This window comes from Crocuta crocuta, unplaced genomic scaffold, assembly GCF_008692635.1.
Source record: "Crocuta crocuta isolate KB4526 unplaced genomic scaffold, BGI_CrCroc_1.0 scaffold13, whole genome shotgun sequence".
In the NCBI taxonomy this organism is placed as follows: Eukaryota; Metazoa; Chordata; class Mammalia; order Carnivora; family Hyaenidae; genus Crocuta; species Crocuta crocuta.
The window spans coordinates 2,598,675-2,622,462 of NW_027530007.1; the positions used below are offsets into that span (position 1 = coordinate 2,598,675).

The 23,788-nt window shown below is 46.1% G+C and overlaps 1 protein-coding gene across 1 annotated transcript in view; it reads right to left on the reverse strand.

Annotated features, from left to right (window-relative positions):
* Positions 1-240: 240 nt before the first annotated feature.
* The window catches only part of SLC25A33 (solute carrier family 25 member 33), a 34,213-nt gene continuing 10,665 nt past the window's right edge, over positions 241-23,788 (reverse strand). Inside the window, exons 2-7 of the mRNA XM_077763844.1 lie at positions 20,113-20,292; positions 9,490-9,567; positions 7,760-7,860; positions 5,278-5,344; positions 1,936-2,216; positions 241-719 (exon numbers count right to left, since the gene is read on the reverse strand). Coding sequence (XP_077619970.1) covers positions 517-719; positions 1,936-2,216; positions 5,278-5,344; positions 7,760-7,860; positions 9,490-9,567; positions 20,113-20,292 — 910 coding nt within the window. The 3' untranslated portion in view covers positions 241-516. The remainder of the gene's footprint in view (positions 720-1,935; positions 2,217-5,277; positions 5,345-7,759; positions 7,861-9,489; positions 9,568-20,112; positions 20,293-23,788) is intronic.

Sequence of the window (23,788 nt, forward strand, 5' to 3'; positions counted from 1 at the left end):
GCATGAGACTTGGAAATGTACAGAAAAAGAAAAAAGGCTGGGAAGTCTGTCCTGGTCCACCCAGTGCCACCAAAATGTGACACATTTTACTTGTCCAGCAGTGTGGCGTCAGATTAGGAAACAAGTTGGATTCTGATTTTACACGTTTCCTCTGCATTTCTAGGGTTCCGTTTCACTAAATTCCTTAGCCATAGTTTATAGCACGGTGAACATAAAAAAGGACACAAACCAAATTTATACTTAAAATTAAATAGCGTGATTTAATTTAGCTGCTGCTTAATCCTGAATCCTCTTAAGTTAAAAAAAAAAAAAAACCCGAAGTTATAATTAACTATTAACGTTAATGAATTGAAACCTTCCAGAAAACATGAATCCAAAAGGAAATGTCCAACAGGTGATACGGGCCACGTATCTTACGGCCTCTCCTGTTTCCGTCTCAAACGTTCTAAACATCAATGGGAAAAAAAATTCTCTAGAGTTTTTCAACTTTATTCTAGAGCACGATTTCCTGGCCTCTTACTGAGTGCGGTCTTCTAACAGGTACACAATTAACTCATAAGTAGACAACACAATGGCAGTATTTGGTATCTGCCGGATGAGCTGGGCAAAGAGTCCTCTATAAAAGGCAAGGTAACCTTCTTCCCGGAAGACCAGCCGAGCGGTCTGGACGAAGGACTTGTACTTGGTGCCTTCCTCCCGGAGCCGCGTCCTTATGACTTCTGCAGAGAGAAACAGAGACTTTATGCTGCGGATGAACTGCGTCAATTACCAGGCAACACGATGAGCCAGCGGGAGGCACACGGCCCTATAACGGACGGTCAAGGTACACCTCTGGCTATTTGTCATCTCGGCTCTATCTGGACGGCACAGTCACTCTGGGACAATGAAAAGTCACAACCTTTTTAGAACCTTTTCTGACTCTGGGAAATGGTCAACTAGGGACATTACACACACATACAGAAGTACAAAGTAATTTTTAAGGGATTAAAAAAAGCTTGGTTTGAATGGGACCTCATTTAAAGATAGTTTGTGGTTTTGGACTCTCAATTAAGCAATTGAGAGTAATTTCACGGAAGGTGTAATTTTTTATTAAGTGTGGCAATATCATCAACGTGATTTTTTTTTCACATACTCCCCAACCTCCTCTCCTATTACAACCCTTCTCCGCTGTCCAGCTTAAAAGCCGCCTCCTCCATTTTCAACCCTTGGCACACCTGGCCCTCCCCCACCCAGGCACCCCCAGCATGACACCTGTCACTGCTCATCACACAGAGCTCAGTGCACACGCTTCTGTCTCCCTGCCCCACGGGAGGCATCCGACCTCTTCTCCGTGAGCCTGTAGGGCTGCCTAGTGCCCTGGCACATGACGAGGCCTCAATCACCTGCTCGTGAGGTGACCAGGGACATTTGTCACAGTTGACAGTGCAGCAGGCTTTTGAAAACAAAACCTGTTTTTCAAGGTACAATACACTAAGCTATTTTTTTAAGTAGGTCAATGGGACCTTGTGTCTATAATTCCTTAAAAAACAAACTTAGCAAAATGGCCTTACTCGGCACAAATTGGAAGCTGGGAGTTTGTTTTTTTTTCAGTTTGGCACCCATATCATTTTTTTAAATCGAGGAATGTTAAATAAAATCCAGATTTTTGGCTTCTTTGAAAACATCGGAAGCTCTACAACACAGGGCCCCCATTCTGCATGGAACGTTCTGGCCACAATTAGCTGGCACGGAGTCAGAGCCGTGTTCCCGCCACGCGCATAACCTACAAACAGGCGCTGAAGCTGGTCCCTGGCCCCACCCCCGCCCCGCCCCCAGTACTTTAGGACCTGCAGGCGCTCGCACTTCACTGCGAGCTGCAGACACACTAGGTGACAGTGACAAACACCGCAAACCTCACGGCCATGTCGCTGTCTTGGAAGAAGAGGCGGAACGTACCGTGTGGATAAGCAATGCAGGAAGCACATCCCTTAGAAATAGCAGCAGCTGCCATGAGTCCAAAAAAACTCGTGGAATTTTTCTCAGTCCCGTTTGGAGAAGAGGCTAACGGAGCTTCTTTCAGATACTTCTTTAAACTTTCATAAATGGCGAAACAGATGATGGTTTCTGAAATGCCGGCATACGACGCGGTCAGTCCCCTGTAGAAGCCGCGAATGCCTTCTGTCTGGTAAACGTAGCGAGCACACTGGAGGGTGTTCATCTGCTTGGAGCCTCTCACTCTGTGGACACAAGACCAGTGAAAGGCCGTTACCAGGCACACGCACGAGCCCGATGCCTGTCCCACGTGCAAAAACTGCGCGCTGAGTATAAAGAGAAATGATGTACACAGCAGGGGAGGGGTGGCCTCTTCCTTCTGCGCTCAGCCGAGCCCTCCCGCCAGCGGGACACCTGACAAGCCCACGGAAAGTACGTGCGTCTGTACCAAGAGTCACACAAACACGTCCGTGGACTCTGACCTAATTCTGGAAAGCGCCATACAAAGGAAGACGTTCATCACAGAGGAAAATGTAACTGCAATATAATCAAAACAATCCAAGTATCTAAAAATAGGAAGAGATAACTAAACCACGACACACACACTAGATTGAGACAGTGGTGAAGGCAGTAAGAGGCGGAAGTGCGTGAGCAGAAAGCAGGATAAAGTTACAGGCGGAGTATAATTACAGTCGTGGTACGACCAACGCTCTAAGAAAATGCTGAAGGAACTCTCACCAACATTCTGACTGGGCAGTGCGTACAAGGGAGCACTTTCTTAACTCTAGTCTCCAGATTGCGTTATTTCTCAATTTATGAAATCATGAACATCAAAACACTACACAGTAACTAATAAAAAGCCTCAGGCTTGGCCGCTTTCCACGATGGAGAGCATCCTCAACTGCCCGATGCGCACAGGATCCGGGACCTGACCCCGTCTCCACTGGTCCACTTCAAAGACCCCTCCCTTGGGGCCAAAGCCCACTGCCCCCGCATGACTCCAACCAGTCACAACAGGCTCTCTCGCTCTTCACTGTGTCTTTCCACACTCAGGCCTTTCTAACCCCGAGCCAGCCACGCCACTGCCCTGCTTACAATGCTCTAATGCAGGGCTTCCGAGCCTGGGCGCTGGCGCTCTCAGCCAGATGATTCTCTGCTGTGGAAGGCATCCTGTGCATGGTGGGAGGTTTGGCAGTACCCCGACCGTTACCCACTAGATGCCAGTAGCACCCCATCTAAGTCATGACAAGGTCCCCAGACACTGTCAAATGTCCCTTGGGGGGGCAAAGGGTTCCCCAGTCCTGCCCTGAACCATGGCTCTAATGGCTCTCCATGGTCCTCAAAATACAGCCCAAGGCCAAATTCCAAGCCCTCCCAGGCTTGTAAGAATGTGCCCCCACCCCCACCCCGCCGCGGTGCATCTTTGCAGCCTGGGCTCTTCCCGCGGCTGCAGCACGCACACGCCACACTCCAGATGTGCTTCCCTTCCTTCAGCTCCCCGGTAACGAATGCTTCTTGTCTCTAGACGTTCCGCACGCTCCATTCTCTGCCCGATGCTCCTGCAGTGCCACCCACCCCCAGTTATCTTCCAGAGTGAGGTGGCCATCACTGCCGGAGGAGGCCCGCCCTGTGCCCACCCTGCCTGGACTGCGTTAGGGACCCTCCGGGGTCCTTAGCCTTTCAGGCCCATCTCATGAAGACTGTAATTCTCCTTATTTTCTGTAAAGCTGGGGGCTTCGGGAAGGCAGGGCCTTGGTCTTATTCCCCACTGTTTCCCCAGGGACCGGTGCACAGCAAAGAACGCCTCACTCACTGTCACAGGACGTGTCAGCAGAGCCCACCCACACAAAGCTTTCAAGTGTCCCGAACGTGGAGCGTTCTGTTCCCCGGTGGATTTAAAAGCACACATAACGGCTCCGAGCTGACTTGCACATGAGTGTGCTACTAAGCAGGAGTGGCTGCGTGGCACACCTGGGATGGGGAGTCGTGACCGAAAGTTTCCAGGAGAGGATGCTACATGGAAGCCTGAAGGACAAGCAGGTGTTCTTCAGGGACGAGAGGGGGACGGAGTCCTGGAGAGAGGCAGCACCCGGGGAGGCGGGAGCACAGGAGCACAGGACAGCTTTAGAAAACAGCCAAGGACCTTGGATGTTAAGCCCAGCGATTAGGATGCTACCATGAGAGTAAACAAGACTCCTCAAAGGATTAGGAGCAAGTGATCTGTCCAAAATGATGATATCTGATGCCTTCTAGAAGGCTCTTTCACACAGAATGGATTGGGGGAGGTGGGGACATGGAACCTGAGACCAATTCAGAGGTTTTTGTGGTCACTGGAAAGACAAAGGCAGACCCCCAGCTAGGCTTCCAGGGGGTGTTTAGTTCTTTCTTTGGAGGTTGCTCAAAGTTAGACTAGACTAGCCAGAAGCTCCCAGAGCCCACACGCAGTTGCCCATGACACAGTTACACAAGGGTCCTTAGAATTCTAGTATAGGAGCGCTTGGGGGGCTCAGTCGGTTAAACCTCCGACTTAGGCTCTGGTCATGACCTCACAAACATGAGACTGACCCCCATATTCGACCCTGCACCAGCAGCGTGTAGCCTGCTTGGGATTCTCTCAAAAGAGATAAAAGTAAACTTAAAAAAAAAAAAAAAAAAAAAAAAAAAAAGAGANTGTGAAACTGTGGTGGTTACTGGGCCACTGCTTGTGTTATTTATTGTATTAAAGAAGTATGTGACCATGTTGCATTAAAAAATATATTGATCACTGTACTTCAACAACTGGTTTCCATTGCTTTCAAAACTCTTGTCCTGAGAAGCAACCGCAGGCTTCACCAGCCTCCCACAGGGACCCACGGCATGAAGACGTTCAGAACCCCTGGCCCGAGTTTCAGGGCAGAAATCTAGTATATTTGAGGGCCTTGGAGATGAAAACGACCCTTTGGAGGCCTGATGGCACTTGCTGTCCTAGCCTTACTGGCATCTGCCACTTGAGGCAGAGGCCGTCTGGAGGCGACCCCTCGCATTCCAGTGGGGGGCGGACCCGCCAACCGTCTGAGAGGAAGTCAGGGGCACCGCCGGGACCACAGGTGCAAGGACCGCCAGCCTCCACCGGGTGTTACTTCTGTCGGCCCTCGTCTCCCACAGGGCCTGGCAACGCACATCTCAGAAGGAGTTTCTACGTATGGTTGTGCAGAAAAAACCCAGGATGGGGATGGCTAAGGACTCTGCACACTTCACTTCACAACTGGAACTGGGGGGAAGAAAAAGACCCCAAGCGTATTAAGGAAGGAACAATTAATAACTTACTTCCGTTCTAGCTGCATCCGCGTTTTAACCATCCATATTGGATTCATTAAGGTATTTGTGATAAAAGCTGGAAGAGAAAAACCAGAAAATGTCATCATTGAACACGGTCCATGTTTATGAAAGCTGTCTATTTCATATGATAAACTTTGAGGTCAGGATTTAAATGGCTTAATAGTAAAAACAGATATGGGTGCCTGGATGGTTCAGCCGGTTGAGTGTCTGACTTCGGCTCATGTCATGATCTCACGGTTCATAGGTTCGAGTGCTCCATGCTGACAGTGTGGAGCCTGCTTGGGATTCGTTCTCTCTTTCTCCCCCCTCCCCCAGTGCTTGCTTGCTCTCTCTCTCAAAATAAACAAAGGCGGGGGGGCGCCTGGGTGGCTCAGTCGGTTAAGTGTCCGACTTTAGCTCAGGTCATGATCTCACGGTTCAGGGGTTCGAGCCCCGTCTCACGCTCTGTGCTGACAGCTCAGAGCCTGGAGCCTGCTTCAGATTCTGTGTCTCCTTCTCTCTCTGACCCTCCCCTGCTCACGCGGTCTCTCTCTCAGAAATAAATAAAACATAAAAAATTTAAAAAAAAATTTAAAAAGATCTGCATAAAAAAAAAGTAGGAAGCAGTTACTTTTCTATACTTTCCTATACTGCAGATGGAAATTATGGTCCCCTAAAACATAACCTCTGCTGTTAGGTCGGACCGAAAAGAAATCTCTCAATTTTCTAGAGACCCCGGTCAAGCCTCTACAACCCGTAGGTGGCGCTGTTGATATTCTGGGAAATCTAATTCCTATGGGAAATAAAGAAACTATTCTAACCCTCAGTTTATAAACTTTAGGTCCAGAAATAACTTGTTTTAAAAAGCTGCTGATCTAACCCAAAAAGGTTACCTTTTATCAAACTTAAAACAGAAGCCACTAAATCTCCAGTTACCTGAATTTGAACATCTACATTTTAATACCCAACTCATCACTTCAGGAAATTGAAGTGTTAAGACTGCTCTGCTTAAAGGAACCATGTTTTAAAGAAAGTCTTCCTCATCTTAATACTGTTAGTTGTTCCAGACCAACCCATGCGAGTAGTGTCATGGTGCCAGCCTGACACAGCGGGTGCTGAACACCTGTCCTCCATAGTCCTACGCAGATTCATTAGGGACCCAGATGGTGGTTCAGAGAATTCCTCCAGGTCCGCTTTATTTACCAAAGGTTCCTCTGAGTTAATTTGGCCAAAGTTACAAAAACTGATGAACAGGTGAGAGCTCACGGCTCACTTGCTACCGCTCTCAGACGTGAGGATCGCCCGCTCCCACTCCGCATGTCCCCCTCAGAGCCCTGTATCCAGAAGCAGTTTTGCATACGCTATCTTCTAGTAACTATTGTCTGTAACTACTCACATGGGCTACTAGAACCTTTTTGTGTGGAGTGACAAAGGCGAAAAACACCTCCCAGGCTGGCGGAAGGCAGAGATTTTCTACAGAACACCAATTTAAGTTCTCCAAAACACCGTCTATTGACACAAGTCATAAAAGGATACATAGGGACGCCTGGCTGGCTCAGTCAAGTGGAGTGTGTGACTCTTGATTTCAGGGTCATGAGTTTGAGCCCCATGTTGGGGGTAGAGATTACTTAAAAAAAAAAAAAAAAAAAGAAAAATCTTAAAAAAAAAAAATCCCCACATAAAATGGTATCTATAAAGACACAGCTTTCCTTTAGCAATCTGCAAGTCCATAGTTTTTTCCAAGTATTTCCTGGGGGAATAAATCCTGTTTTGAATTTTCTAGAATAAGTGCAATGACTCCCTCAAGAGAGAATAGATACTATCTGATCTGGTAGGATCCCTACTCGAAGAACTCTCCACAAGCCCCGAGCCCGCATCACAGCAGCCAGTGGTTAAGGACAGAAATGCCAACTGTACACAGGGTGCGCCGGACACTGTGGGGAGTCACAAAAAAACCCTCACATTTTTAAAATAATTTAATGAAACAGAAAGACATAAACATGCATTACTATTTATTTTCTTTTTTAAAAAATTTTTCATTTGTGTTTATTTTGAAGAGAGAGACAGAGCATGAGCGGGGGAGGGACAGAGACAGAGAGAGACAGAGAGAGACATAGAATCTGAAGCCTTACACAGGGCTTGAACCCACAGATTATGAGACTGTGACCTGAGCTGAATCAGATGATTAACTGACTGACCCACCCGGGTGCCCAATATTCCTCTTAAAAGAAACAAAACACTGAACCGGAATATGCATGAGCACACGTAAATTTTAAGAAAGAATAAAAGTTTGAGTTTTCAAGGAAAATGGAACCAAGTTACAAACTATTCTCGAAGATTCATGCTTCATTAGTTCCAGCACAAAGCGCCAGAAAAATGATCTTAGAGGCAAAAGCGGAAGAGAGCTAGGTTTTAAGTCCCGGGAAAGGCTGCATGGCACTCATGCCCCGGGACAGCGAGGCGCTTCTCTCTACACACTGGGGTGACCCACCTGCAGAGCCGGCTGAGAAGACGTGCACGGTGTTACTGTTAGGCACGAAAATGCCATTGAACTGCTCCTTGGCTTTGGAGTAGCACGCGAAGTACACCGCCCTGGTGGAAGAAAGAGAAGACACTACAGACACTGGCACGGCACTATGTACGGCCCTCCACGACCTCGGAAGAGTTTAGGAAAATGTGAGAAAGAAGGTTAACATATAACCCAAAGCTTGACTTTATCTGGCAAACCCAAAGCTGCTGCAGGCAACTGCAGGGCATGTCCAGTGATGGTCAAGTGTCCAAAATGTCTGAGGCAGACGAGATTTGCATAGCATACAAAGTCCATTTACATTCCTCATTCTGGGTCAATCGTTTAAGCATCAAAATATATACTAAACCTTCTACAACTTCTAATACTACTTCTAGAATACAGCAAGCCTGTCCTTACACCACAATGAGTATGTCAAATGTAATTTGATGACTCAGGGTCAATAGGAACTACCATCATCCATGTTTTCAAGACAAAGCTTCCGCCACTGAATACGCATGCCCCTCCCCCCAGCACAACACCTCTGGGTGGAGGCTGGCCTCCCCCAGGGCTCTCCCTCTCCAGACTTGGCTCTTCCTGGGCCTGGGGAGCAGGGGCTGGTCGCTATTTCCCAGTTCCTGCACCAGCGATGCCAGGGAAAATGCTTCTTTATTTTGCCTGGCCACGGCATCAATCAGAGAACGTATTTTTCAACTTAGGATCTGGACTACTTATCTGTTATGTAACATTACTCTGCTTTTTATAGGTCCCAACTGTTCTCAACGGAGTGTGGCAGCCAGGAATCTACATCAGATGAACAGGCGTTACCAAACTGTCCACAAGGAGATACAACTCCGTCTTCTTTATTTACTACATACATGTCGTATACCCACCATCTACTAATAATGCACACCCTACACGCTCTCAGAGACTAGGACTTTTATTTTTTAAAGAGATTATACACATATTATACACAAAACTCTAAAGGAACAAAAGGGTTTAATAAGGATCTGAATTTTCATAGCATTCTCAGGTGATCTGTGTATAAATTGGGAGCACTGATCTGCAAGAATTCTAGGAAGCTTCTAGTCTCCACCTTACATAAAACATTTCATTTTTGTTATCAAAATGAATTCTCTTTTTGGTCTGAGTATCATATGAAATAACAGAAGTCTCTTACTAGTCACCCAGCTCCCCTCTGGGAGGCCATTTCTAGAAGCTGTTTCTTATCTGCTTTTTTAGAGATAACACTGTACACACACTCACCTACTCACGTTTATCAAACAGGCTTTCAAGGACATTAAGCCTTGTGACAGAAATGAGGATGGTTTAAATAAAGCCTAGGAAGCTTGAGAATTGCTTTAGTTCAGCGGCTCCAAGTGCACACAAATCATCAGGGGATCGTGTTCGAATGTAGATTCTGATCTAGGTCTGGGTTGTGTTCTGAGTGTGCAGTTCTAACCAGCTCCTGGTGATGCCAATACGCTGGCCGTGCACCATACCTGATGGAGCCAACATTTGCCTAGAGAAGAATCCAGGTGATGCGAGCAGATGAGTTTTCAATTAACAATAAAAGAACTAGAATCTCTCTCTCTCTCTCTCTCTCACACACACACACACACACACACACGTCATCTAGCGGTAACACACCTCAGTAAGAAAGAACACAGTATTATGTACCACATGCAATGAGCAGTTGAAAGTTTAATGCTTACCTCGATGGCGCAACTCCAACCAAATTTGGACCCAAGCCTCTAAAAAGTGACTTTGGTCCCTCCTTTTCCAAGATCGACCTGAAAAATAAGAGAAGATCTTTAAAATCCTCAGGCAGAGCCTACACAAAACAATGTGTCAGCCTTCACATCAGCTCCTTGAAGAAAGAACAGAATGTTTACAAGGCCCCAGACTCTTATCAGATTATAGTACAACTACAGCATCAGAAGTCTGAAGAACACTGCTTCCATATTACAGTGAAAAAGCATGCTTCAAAAGCCATCAGTTTGACATGTTTTTGAGGAGCCTTTTTCCTGGTTCACATGGGACCAAGATGTTCAGGCTCTGTCCTCGGCACTAAACTCCTAGTAAGGTAGGACAAGCATCTGATACAGGGAACGATGTCCTCCGTAAAACAAGATTCACTGAGAAACCAGGTCAGAGATTTCTCTGGGTGACATTTCTAATAATCCTATCTTCCAGATCTTTACTCATTGTAGAAGAGCCCCCAATCAAGAGTCGACGGAATAGAAAAACCTAAAAATCTTCATGAGCTGGATAAATGGTATTTAATTTTTTTTAACGTTTATTTATTTTTGAGACAGATGTGAGCAGGGGAGGGGCAGAGAGAGAGAGGGAGACACAGAATCTGAAGCAGGCTCCAAGCTGTCAGCACAGAGCCCGATGCGGGGCTCAAACCCACAAACCCCTGGACGAATGTTACTTAAAGCCAAAGCACAGTATCTCAGGTTCAAAGAGAATATTGTTTTTTCTTTCTCAAAATTTAATTTTTTAAATTCATGGTGACATATACATAACAAAATTTTACCATTTTAGCCATTTTTAAGTGTATAATTCAGTGGCATTAAGTATTTCCACAATGCTGTGTAACCATCACCATCCATCTTCAGGCCTTTTTCATCTCCTCAAATAGAAATCCACACCTGCCAAACACTCCCTGGGGGGCCTGGGTGGCTCGCTTGCTTAAGCGTCCGACTTCCGCTCAGGTCATGATCTCATGGTTAAGTTCGAGCCTCATGTCAGGCTCTGTACGGACAGCTGAGAGCCTGGAGCCTGCTTTGGATTCTGTCTCTCTCTCTCTCTTCCCCTCCCCCACTCTTTCTCTCTCTCTCCAAAAAAAAGAAAAAAGAAAAACAAACAAAACCCCATTAACTCCCCATTCCCCTCCTCCCCCAGCCCTTGACAACTACTTTTCTGCTTTCTGTCTCTATGAATTAAACTACTAGGGACTTCATATGAGCAGAATTGTAAGTATCTGTCCTTCTGTGGCTGGCTTATGTCACTTGGCGTAGTGTCAGTAAGGCCCATCTATGTTGCAGTATCAGAATGTCCCTTCCGAAGCTAAGACTCCATTGTATGTCTACCACGCGTTGTTTATGCACTTCTGTCCATGGACACTCAAGGAGCTTCCACTTTGGGCTACTGTGAATAATGCTGCTATGAACACGAGTGTCCACATTTGTGTTCAGGTCCCTAGTTTAAATTCTTAGGGCTACATGCCCAGGAGCAGAATTGCTGGGTCACATGGTAATTTCTAGGTTTAATTTGTTGAGAATCTGCCATGTTAATCTACCACAGCAGCTGTACCATTTTCCACTCCTACCAACAACGCACAAGGCTTCCAATTTTCCCACACACTTGCCAACACGCTTTAAAAAAAAAAAAAAAAATGAAGCATTGATGTGTTTTCTTCTTTTTCTTTTAAGCAGGCTTCATACCCAGTGCAGAGCCCAATGTGGGACTTGAACTTACAACCCTGAGCTAAGATCAAGAGTCGGACGCTTAATTAAGTGAGCTACCCAGGTGCCCTGTGTTGCTATGTTTTCTGATTGAAAGTGACCAAGGAAGGATTCTGTAGAACATTCTTTAGAGGCATTTTCCCACTCTAACATGATGATTCACGTTGAAGAATAAATTTGGTTAAATGTATTCTTTTCGATGGCTCAATTTTCATGGTGTCCAAGAGAACTGACACTGTTACACTGAGGTCTTCTCCAATTTAATCTCTTCTTACTCTTTAGTACATTTTTCTGCACTGGGTAATTAGTGCCTTTAATTTGATAGCACTCTGAGTTTATCTAGAATTGTTGTCAAAAGAGTTTATATAGTGCTTTACCTTCATTATGACATTGAAGGTAAAATAAAAGGTGTCTTCTCACTTCATGGAAAAGCTACTGGTAAAGCAGCCAATTCTGTTTCCGCTCCCTTCCACTTTTCCCATAGAGAAAGTGTCTAAAAACAAAGCTGACATTTCTGGTGAAGAGTTTAAATTGATGTTTTGGTCCCTGGCATGCTGGAAAATGTTCAAGTTTTATCCATTCGTAGCTTTCTTTCCTGTTCTTTCCTTTTTCTGGTCAATGTAATTTTTCACAGTCTAGAGTCCTTAAATGTACAAATTTAAAAATATGAATCTTAGCTTCTTCAAAGTTTAAGATGTTCATAAAATATTTCAATTGCTTAAAAACAGAAAAATATTTGTACCCTTAAGAGCGGTCTTCAAAAGTAAGAGATTAACAATTACATAAGAAAAAAGAAATAAAAGATATCTAGACTGGAAAGGAAATAAAAACTACCTTTATTGATACAGACTACATAATCTTATTACTTAGAAATACTAATGGGGTTGGGGCGCCTGGTGGCTCAGTTGGTTAAGAGTCCAACTCTTGATTTTTGGCTCAGGTCAAGATCTCACGGTTTGTGAGATGGAGCCCCGCGTCAGGCTCTGCACCAACAATGCGGAGCCTGTGTGTGTGTGTCTCCCTCTCTCTGCCCCTCCCTTGCTCATGCATAGGCATGCGCATACTCGCTCACTCTCTCTCAAAATAATTAAGTTAAAAAATAAATAAAAAGAAATACACTAAAAAATTACTACAGTCAGTTCAGCAAGGTTACACGAAACAAGATCAATATATGAAACTCAACTATATTTCAACACAGTAGCAATGTGAATCTGAATATGGAAATAAGAAACGATTCCATTTATAAGAGCATCAAGAGGAGTAAGATTCCTACCGGCAGACAAAGGAAGCAGAGCAGTGGTTGCCGGGGGAGGGGTGGGGGGAGGTGGGAATGACTATTAACGGGTGCACGTTTCCTTCTGGAGCGATGAAAATGTTCTAGAATCAGTGGCGGTGGTTACATAACTCTTGTGACTATACTAAAACCACTCATACACTTTGAAAGCATAAATTTTAGGGTATGTGAATAATAACTCCATAAAGCCATTATTTTAACTAAGTAATAAACTAGACCTCGGTTCCACTGAAATAATAAAATTACCTCGAAATATCAGGGAGAAAGTTGTCTTATTTTCTAATCAGAGAATGTTTTCCTTACCAGCAGTTATCAACCCAGGTCCTCTGAGGGATCTCATGACACACTCTTCGTTTGTGCATGGCCCAGCCTAAAGCCTCCGGCCACCCCGGTGTCACATGAGGGGCCTCTGTTGGGCACACTGGACAACTGGAGAGCACGTCTCACTGTAAGTACAGTGTCCATTTCTTTTTCTTTTTTTCCCATGGCATCGGGGGACTGTCAAAGCAATGCATTTAAAATGAGACCTAGTCATACAATGTAATATTACTTGGCAATAAAAAAGGAAGGAAGGGCTGTTACACAACACCAAGGTTGAGCCTTCAAGAAAAGTTAGGATACATGAGAGAAGCCAGACACAAAAGGTCGCATGTCGTATGATTTCAGTTACGTGAAATGTCCGGAGGACACAAGTCTGGATACAGCAAGTAGGTTAGTGACTGGTTCCGTAGGTGAGGGGCAGGCAATGGGGAGTGACTGCATATGGGTGAGGGGTTTCTGTTTACTAGGGATGAAAATGTCCTAAAACCAAATTAGTGGTGTTGACTGCGCAGACTGTGCACACACTAAAATCAGTTAAACGGTATTCCTTAAGCAGGTACATGGACTGCGTCCGAATAAAGCCGTGTTACACAAATAAAAACACAACCCAGCAAGGAGGAATGAAAGGCTCATTGACAGGGGCACCTGGGTGGCTCAGTCGGTTGAGCGTCCAACTTTCGCTTAGGTCATGATCTCACGGTTCGTGGGTTCGAGCCCCGCGTCGGGCTCTGTGCTGACTGCCAGCTCAGAGCCTGGAGCCTGCTTCAGATTCTGTGTCTCCCTTTCCCTCTGCCCCTCCCCTGCTCATGCTGTCTCTCTCTCTCTCTCAGAAATAAATAAACATAAAAGAAAGGCTCACTGACAAAGGTCTGGGAAGCAGAAGAGATATTGGCAGGAACAGAGTTTTAAAATAAAATTAGTTCTTCCGTTAAATCGATCGCTTATGATAACTGATTCATCTGGAATATGGGCTGTAAATTAGTTACAAAGCAGCATACGAATACTGCATTTCATGAATTTGAAAACTGTACAGTTTTTTTCAAAGAATGCCTTTGTTCTTAGGAAATAAATGCCAAAGAATTAAGGGTAAAGGGGCATAGTGAGCGTAACCCATGTTCCAACGGTTCAGAAAAATAGGCAGGCAGGGCAGAAATAAAAGAGCAAATGTGGCAATGTTACAAACCGGTGACTTGAGGTAAAGAATGGAACCAAATTATTTGTACCATTTCTGTACCTCTTCTGTAAGTTGGAAATTATTTCAAAGTAAATAGTTCTTTAAAAAAAAAAAAGGAAGGTATAGGTTATAAACATATCAAACTCTTGACAAGAGCCCATAAAGTCACAGAAGCGGGGAGTGGGGGGTGGGGAGACAATTCTTGGGTTTCTGTAAAGCTAACACACTGGACGAAGTTCCCACACTCGGAGAAAACGTTCACACTGGCTGACACGAGACAGCTAGCCCCTAACAGAGGCAGGGAAGTTTGTGTCTTCACCCGTAAACACTTCACTTTGATGCTTTCTCAAAACAGGACTGTGCTTTCATTTTATTTTACTTTTTTTAATAAGTGCAGCAACGTCCAACCCAGAAAAAACAGGACTGTGTTTTTAAGAAGCCGCGCTCTCTGAACAAAAAGTTCTCCAAGTAACACCTTGAAGTGACCTCCAGTTCATAACACAGGATGTAAAAGATCTCAAGTGATCAGGAAGATTCAAACATTTTTAAAAGTTTAGGGTCTGTCTGTGGTCCCCGTTAGCGTACACTGGGCAGCCAGGCCCGGGAGTCGGTCAAACACAATTAAGGGACTCTGGCTCCAGGAAGCTCCGAGCCTCTCATCTATAATGCAGTAGGGGACACGTGTCCTCAAGTGACTCAGACCTTTTAAGAACTGCAGAAAGACTGTCTCCATAGTGACGCATATTAACAGTGGGCAAAAAGTCAAACCTGTTACATAATTCAAACTTCTAACCTATCTGGATGTTTACAAAACTTTTCTGGAACAATCAAGTTTCTACTATAAATGGTACACTTCAAGCTTCGTTAAGAAAGCACGTCGGGACCCAGACTGACTTTCCCACAGTCACACAAGCTTTCGTATAGAAAAGAGATGCGAAAGGAAGTTGGGGTCACATTTGGAACATTCCCTTCTCTTCACTAGTTTCAATCCCCACACGCGTGCTACGGATTAATCCAAAACACGGATCCCATCGGAACACCTAGGTGTTTACAACGCTAAGAGACTAGCTAAGAAATTACTTTTTGGATTAAAAAAAAGGTACTTGAAAAAAATAAAAATAAGGTACCTAAGTAGTTTACAGAATAGGAACTCTGATTTAAAAAAAAAGACGAACTCAAGATTTTTTTAAAGCAGAGATCGGAGATAAACTGATAATATTAATACTCCCCTTGGCAGATCTAACAGTGAGAGCCTAAATATGCTAGCATCTGGCCTTTTTCATGTAACTATTAAAAATGTAAAGGTTACTGGCGCTCCAGTGGAGGATTCTTTCTTTCCTTCCCTAACATGAGACACATGCTCACACTCATGTGCAGTTTGAAAACTAAACTCCCTGTAAACGAATCCCGTTGGCTGTGAAGTCTTTAAAAGTAGCTCAGCCGGAGACAGTAGGCTAGAAAGAAGATGCGGAGTTTTAAATGAGTAACAGGCTTAATCGTTTGGGGTTTTGGTGGCGCTGTCTTCTAAAATGCAAACCAGGGGTGCCTGGGGGGCTCAGGTCATGATCTCGCGGCCAGTGTGTCTGAGCCCCATGTCAGGCTCTGTGCTGACGGCTCGGACCCTGGATCCTGCTTCGGATTCTGTGTCTCCCTCTCTCTCTGCCCCTCCCCCACTCATGCTATGTCTCTCAAAAATGAATAAACATTTTTTTAAAATAAAAAAATTAAATGCAAACCTTGATGGGCTTTGTGGTCTAGAGAAAAGGCCTTTACCAGGTCAAGAGTCCTGTCTGCAGACCATCATCGCTGCCCTTCACTCAAGCTCCCCAACAGTCTAGGTGCAGGGGCTGGGGCTTCGACCAGGGTGGTGGCGGAGACACAGCAAAGTGGTCACGGTCACCGCCGCCCTGAAAGAGCTCTTCTTCAGCCGGCGCCCTGCCTTCATGCAAGTGCTGAACACACTGCTTTTGGGACGCGCCACAGGGAAAGACGTCCACTTCCCCCGAAGAGCAAGTATGCTTTCTTCGGACGAGAATTATGTGACATGATAGATATTTCCCTTTTTGCCCTGGCCACCACAAACCTCAGTCATAAATCACGTTTATAAAGCACAGGCGGTAGCCATTATGACAGCAGTCAGTATGAGTTACGTGGTGCGGCGTGTGTGTGTGTGTTGAGCGCTTTATATCCAGTAGCTTCCCGACATGCCAAATTCATTCACTCACTCGGTACTGAATGCTTAAGCTTACTATGTGACAGGCAGCCTCCTAGGTGAGCGGGGACACCTCTGTGACCAAAACAAACCAAAGTCCCCGTGTCCAAGGGGCCTCCCTTGTGGTGGGGGCAGAGAGAGAACATAAACAATATAAATATGTAAACCACAGTGCTGCACGGAGGTAAGCACTGTGCATAAAAATAGAGCAGAAGAAGGGATGGGGCGTGAGGGGAAGGCTCGATTTTAAATAGCATGGTCACTGCAAGGCCTTCCTGCAAAGGTGACTCTGGATGCCAGCCATGCAGATGACGTCCCGTACAAAGGCCCTTCCTCGGAAAACGTTCCAGTGTTCCCAGCGTAAGAGGGTGCGAAGGCACAGCAAGGAGGGCAGTGTAGCGGGGGTGAGGGAGGGGCAAGGTCAGGAGGTGAAGCGAGAGAAGTCACAGGAGGGGTGGCGCCGGGAAGAGCCGGGGAGGGACAGGGCAGCTCCTGGAGGCCTCTGAGCACAAGACCCCTGCCTGCTCTGTGGAGAACACGCTGGAGATCAGGGGAGGGGTGAGTGTGGGGGAGGCCAGGTAGGAAGGAACCTACTAACACAGGTGACATAGTAGGTGGCTTCCATCAGGGCAGTGGCGGGGTGAGTGTGCGTAGGGGTCAGGGTCTGTGTGCAGCTGCGGGCAGAGGTGGGAGATTTTCCTGAAACCAGCAGCTGGGCCAGCGTGCGAGGCTCGGCGGAGAGACACTGTCCGCTTACAGATGCCACTCAAAGCCGCAAGACCAAACGGGATCCACCCCCAGAAGGAGGGCCTGTCGCTAGGGCTGAGGCCACCAGGGGAGCCCCGGGGCCCTGCAGCATCAGGAGGTCGTCAGGGAGACTCGGGAGCGGAGCAGAAGCAATGGGCGAGGCAGGACCGTGGTCCCAGCGGACCGTGGCTGGAACGCCTGCGACTCCGCGTGACAGCGGGCTGGGGACCGCCGCTGTTTACTCCTGGCCGCTTCAAAGCGTTCTTAGAGACAGGTGGACACACACGGGAATGACACTGAGCACGCCACTCACCCTCTCACTTGCCCTTCCTCACCATGAAACAGGGGAGGGGCGTCGGGGGGCTCAGTCGGGTAAGCGGCCGACTTCGGCTCAGGTCATGATCTCGCGGTTCATGGGTTCGAGCCCCGCGTCGAGCTCTGTGCTGACTGCCAGCTCAGAGCCTGGAGCTGCTTCAGATTCTGTGTCTCCCTCTCTCTCTGACCCTCTCCTGCTCACACTGTCTCTCTCTCTCTCTCAGAAATAACTAAAACATTAAAAACAAAACCAAACAAAACAAAAAAACAGGGATATCACGCCCGAACGTTTACCTCGGGGTTCTTGTGAAAAATTGATGAAATAATACTCCACAAGCGGAGTCATTTTTTAACTTGAGAGCTAATAAGTATCAGTTGAGAATCTTAAAACTATATATACATGAAGCTGAGGACAAAAAGCTTAACAGAACAGCTCTTGGGGGAAAAATGCCACTTTACAAGTACTTTTCTAACAAAATATTATTATGACAAAAAGTTTACTTAATACTTCTCTTACTCCTATTTTGACATGAATATATAATAGGTGGTTTTAATAAGGATTCAGGGGTCAGTAAGGTCTCATTTCCGCATAGCTGTGGCTGCATGAACCAATGGCTGCCTTGGTGAAAACAAGTGGTCTTGCATGGAGTGTGGTGTGGGCACTGTTCCTGTATTTTACACGATGGACAGGCTTTTCCCCCTTTGATTTACATTTTAATAAATAATTTTGGGGGCGTCTGGGTGGCTCAGTCGGTTAAGCGTCCGACTTCAGCTCTGGTCATGATCTCACTGCTTGTGGGTTCGAGCCCCGTGTCGGGCTCTGTGCTGACAGCTGGGAGCCTGGAGCCTGTTTCAGATTCTCTGTCTCCCTCTCTCTCTGCCCCTCCCCCACTCACACTCTATCTCTCTCTCAAAAATGAATAAATGGTAAAAAAATTTTTTTTTAAATAATTGTGCCCATGCGGGGTGTGTGATACATATATATACAGAGAGAGAGAGGAGAGATTTACAGGACATGGAGGGACAGACACCAGAGATCTAGAACATACATCCTAAAATCTTCAACTAGAGAAACATCCCCATTTACCTTATGTGCTGGCCCTGCTGACACCCACGACTTCTGGGTAACAGGTTCCCAGTTACAGTCAATACATAAATCTACTTGTCACGAGTTATTTGGCAAGCACCTAAGAGGAAGTTCTTTTGGGATGTCGGTAAAGTTGGCAAATTACCTGTCTGTTTCATTACGTCCAAAGCACTGTGTGTTCCTCAGAAGAAAGAAGCCATTTGAGACACTGCCTCTGCCTAAACACAAGGTGAACCGGGGTGGGCGTGTTTTCACGGCCGGGGATTTAAGGATGTGGCCTTGTCTCTCTCTCTGCTGAGGTCACAGTGTGTCTCCGCACCCTCGGGTCTCTCTTTCCCAGGCCCATCTCCAGGTAGGCTCCCTGCCTTCCATGCCTCCACCCCCGTCCTGGGTGTTTATCTGCACTGGCTGATCCTCCTGGAGCCTTTTTCTCTAACTGATTCTCTCACTCGGGTCCTTGCCCTCAGCGGCCAGTTCTGCTGTCCAGTTTTGCTCAGTCAACTCGGACGCTCTCCCGTACACACGTCTGGCATGGGTGCCTGGGTGACTCATCAGCAGCGGCTTTACAAACAAAATGTACCTAAAAATAAATTAACCACTTTCCAATTCATTCCACCTTATCTACAACGTGACTGAATTCTGTCCAAAGTGCTAAGTGGTGTGGTTAAGACAAGAACATTTCCATTTTATGGCACCTTTTTCTAATGTTTCCCTAGTAAACATCTACATCGATGAACAGCACTTTCGGGAACACACCCTTTTCCAGTGCTGTCTCAGACGTCTGGGAATCACGTTTAGCTAAATTCAACTACCATTTATCAGACACCTTTTTTAAAGTACACAGCCCCACTAAGACTCCGGCATTGCCAAGCGCCCTTCTGAATTTCCGGTTCTGACTCAAGCATAGAGACTAATAAGGCAAATTCAGCTGATGAATAAATATTCAGCCACTGTGTAATCAATAAGGCATATTTAATGCAGTAAAAATAATACACTAGGCAGGTAGCCTCAGTGTTAAACAACCGTTGGAGGGGTGCCTGGGGGGCTCAGTTGGTTAAGCGTCTGACTTCATCTCAGGTCATGATCTCACGGTTCGTGGGTTCGAGTCCCACGTCGGGCTCTGTGCGGACAGCCAGCTCTGAGCCTGGAGTCTGCCTTGGGTTCTGTGTCTCCCTCTCTCTCTGACCCTCCCCTGCTCACACTGTCTCTCCCTCTCTCTCAAAAAAATAAAACATTAAAAAAAAATTTTTTTTAAATAAACGTTGGAAAAACGGTTTCGCTCAATATGTGGTGCAACTTTCTGTAAATGTAAATGATCTCCAAACAAAAAGTAAAAAACCTCAAACATGGTTGTTTCTGTATTGTTTTCTCTTAAAATGGTCACAACGCTTCTCTTGTGCAGCTTTAAAATTTTTGATTTCGCTCGGCCACCCCACACCTCGCGGGCCCTCAAAAGCTTTGGGGGAAGACCAACACTGTGACGCAACAGTCCCACCACGGGTCTTTGGTTTGCTCTTGGGTTTGGCCTGACCGTCGCTGGATGCTGATCACACGCGACCCCGCTGCCAAGGGAGGTCAGAGCTCAAAGGTTCTGGTACGGAAACCGGGTTCTTCAGTCCGCACAGCGACTACGGGCGGACCGTCTCACCTGACGGGCCCGGTGGGCACTCCGCACTGAGAGTGGGGGCAGGGGTCCAGCAGGGGACGGAACTTACTTCAGAACCTGGAAGAGGCCCGGCGTCACCGATGCTGGTCTCACCATTCCAGCCCCACTAATGGTCCCCAGATGAACCTGAGGATAATAGACGGTCCGAAGAGCTAATCTTGAGGACTGCAGCCGCGTCTTAATGACTTCCAGCGGACAAGTGAAAATAGCACCAACCGTGCCCCCACACCTGTCAGAGAACACACCACAACAGGATCAGAAAAGCGATATTCTTCCCTGTACGAAGTAAATGTAAACTTTAATGTTTCCCTATTAAGAAAAAAGGCACCCGGGTTTATTTCATACTTAGAACGTACTGGGAGGTTAAAAAGAAGGTGTTGAAATCCCAGCAGCTAAAGAGAGAACCACGGTTAANGTCTGTCTCTCTGTGCCGCATCTACACTTACATTATCCCCTGGTGAGGACTACATACTATTATTCGGTGCCAATGTCTAACATTTTCGTCCGTTACTACGGTTAGTCTTTTCCAACTTCACTGCCATGCTGCAACGAATATTCTAGAAAATGCAGCTTTTCAGTCAAATGTCATTCAAGTAATGCTATTTTGAAAAATCAACGTTTACTACAACACGGGCTTCTATTAAAATAGGATTGATTTGGGGGCGCCTGCGTGGCCCAGTCAGCTAAGCATCTGACTCCTGGTTGATCTCACAGGTCATGAGTTCAGAGTCCTGCACTGGGTGACAGCGTGGAGCCTGCTTGGAGTTTTTTTTTTCTCTCTCTGTCGCTCTCCTGCTTGTGCTCGCTCTCTCTCAAAATAAATAAATAAAACTTAGGAAAAAAAGAGGATTGATTTGAGGGCATCCGGGGGGCTCAGCCGGTTAAGTGTCCGACTCTTGATTCTGGCTTAGGCTATGACCCCAGAGTCATGGGATCGAGCCCCGTGTCAGGCTCCGCCCTGAGCCTGGAGCCTGCTTAAGATTCTCCCTCTCTCTCTCTCTCTCTCTCTCCCCCCCCCTTGCCCCTATCCTATGTGCATACATGTGCACACACACATTTTTCTCTCTCTCAAAAAAAAGGATTGATTTGGACTCCGCCAAAAATTAAGCTGAATCTCTCTTTTGTTATGTTTATTATTGAGAGACAGAGAGACAAAGTAAAGCAGGGGAGGGGCAAAGAGAGAGGAGACACAAATCTGAAGCAGGCTCCAGGCTCTGAGCTGTTAGCAGAGCCTGATGCGGGGCTCAAACTTAAGGAACTACAAGATCATGACTCGAGCCGACACTGGACGCTTAACCCACTGAGCCACCCAGGCACCCCGTAAAGCTCCTTTTAATGATGGAAGTCCTCATGTATCCCTCAGTCTCCCCGAATCAGGGCTCCCCTAATGACCCTTTCTAATTTGTTCATATCAAAAACATTTAAGTATTTTTCTTCAACTAACCTGTTTATCCTAACATACCCACTTTCCTTTTCTTAATAATACCCATGAAATCGCATGGTCGATGTGCTAATTATAACTAACAATGTGACATACCATCTAAAACCATCCTACCACAACGAATAAATGTTTTACTCTTTGGAAAACCCTAAAGATCAAGATCTATGTCTTACTTGTCTTTATATCCCTGGCATCAGGACTTGCAAGTTCACAAACAGTATTTGCTAAGCAAAGGGATTATTATTTGCTAAGCAAGGAGAATGTCTTTCAAGGGATCTGAATGTTTGAAAATAGCACGTACTCTCTACCTTCTGTCACAGGCTCCCTTAGCCCTGTGGGGAGCTCCTTGTGGGGAGGGACTGTGTTGTTACATGTTCTTTTTATTTTCTCCTTAATTCCTTTATTTTTTAAAACATTTATTCATTTTTGAGAGACGGAGAGAGACAGAGCATGATTGGAGGAGGGGCAGAGAGAGAGGGAGACACAGAATACAAAGCAGGCTCCAGGGCTTGAAATCACGAACCATGAGATCATGACCTGAGCCGAAGTCAGATGCGTAACCGACTGAGCCACCCAGGCACCCCTGTAGTTACATGTTCTTGCACTTACAGGACAGCACCTGGCAAACAGGTGGCTCAATAAAAATGATAAGCACCAGCACCTGTGATTGGGAACCAGTGATAACAGGAAAGGGCAGGCGCCGGCAGACGCAGAATGCTGACATTAGCTTCACTACCCCACGAGGAAGAAGTGTTGGAAGTCTGGAAGTGAATCCAAGTACCGGCACAGACCCTGACATAGTAAAACCCCATATTATTATTATTATTAATTATCATCATCATCATCATCATTTTGAGAGCATATGCGTGGGGAAGGGGGCAGAGGGAGAGTGAATCTTAAGCAGGATCCACACCCAGTGAGGGATTCATCTCATGACCGTGAGAATCATGACCTGAGCTGAAATTAAGAGTTGCACTTAACCGACTGAGCCACCCAGGTGCCCCTCCACATGCAGTATTTTAAAATCAGGAGCCTAAAGTTCGACAGAGCAAGTAAAATATAGGTACCTAAGCGCTGGAAGCCATCCGTTTAAACAATAGCAACATTGCCAATGACTGATCATGTTATGGCCAGGCATTCAATCCTCCAACAATCCTAGGAGGTAGGAGCTATCATTTACTCCAATTTACCATGAGGAGTATGAATGGCAGGAAAAGAAAATGAGATGTACAGACTTGGCGGCGGGGTGGAAGGGTGGCAAGGAAATCAGTAATTTTTGGCTATTTAGGCAAACCTGCTTTAAAAACATGACGGTAACACACTGTAAACGGAGCTGTTCACGCAGCAGTGTTTTCTGAACCGTGGGCCAAAGCCCACCGACCACAAAAGCAGTTTAGGGGCTCACAATCAGCATGGGAAGGACTTGAATATCAAACTGCTATCACTCGACCCTCATGGACTCTGCAGGCATCACCCTTACTGTTTAGATGGGGAGCACGGGTCTCAAGGAGGTCATACACTTTCTCAGAATCACAAAGTGACTGTATGTCCACACGGAGACCCAAATCCAGCCAGACCCTCTCCCTCCAAAGGCAGTGCCCCTCTCTCTACACTCTTCGGGGCTATGACAGAAAAATGGTTTTGCTGGCTCATTCAGACTATTTACTTTCACACTCAAAATGGGAAATGGCTGATCAAACAGGGCTTTAAAACTCTGTTCTTTTGCATCAAGAAAAAACTGTGAGCCTAACTGAATACTGGCCCGTATAAGCTGCTCTAAGCACTGGGAGAGATCTAAAGAAAACAGGTCACCACTGAAGGGCGGGGGGGGGTGTAAAAAAGAGGTAAAGATTAACTTTCTAACTCAGGTATATTCACACAAAATAAATAACCCTGACTTATTAGAAAAAATGGCCATGTGCTTAAAAGGTATAACACTTGGAAATATTGGAAAACGTACACACTGCAGAGTAAGGTAAAGAGATATCTGAAATCTATTCACGCTCAGTCACACCACTCCACACGGCTGAAAACCCCCCGGAACTTCTGGGTAGTCTTTCATAAGAAAGTCAGTAAATTCAAACACAGGTCAACCACCTTTGCTTTGTGTCCCTGTGTCAGTTACATTCCTTCGTCGGGCCAACCATCAACGAACGCCACACCACGGGTCACAGGCGGATCCAATGGGAGGTGTGCTCCCCAACAAAGCGAGTGCTCCACTGAGAGCAGGTCGGTGACCTCTTTGAGGGTAGCAGGCCACGCTCACTGCCACAGTCACTTTCTG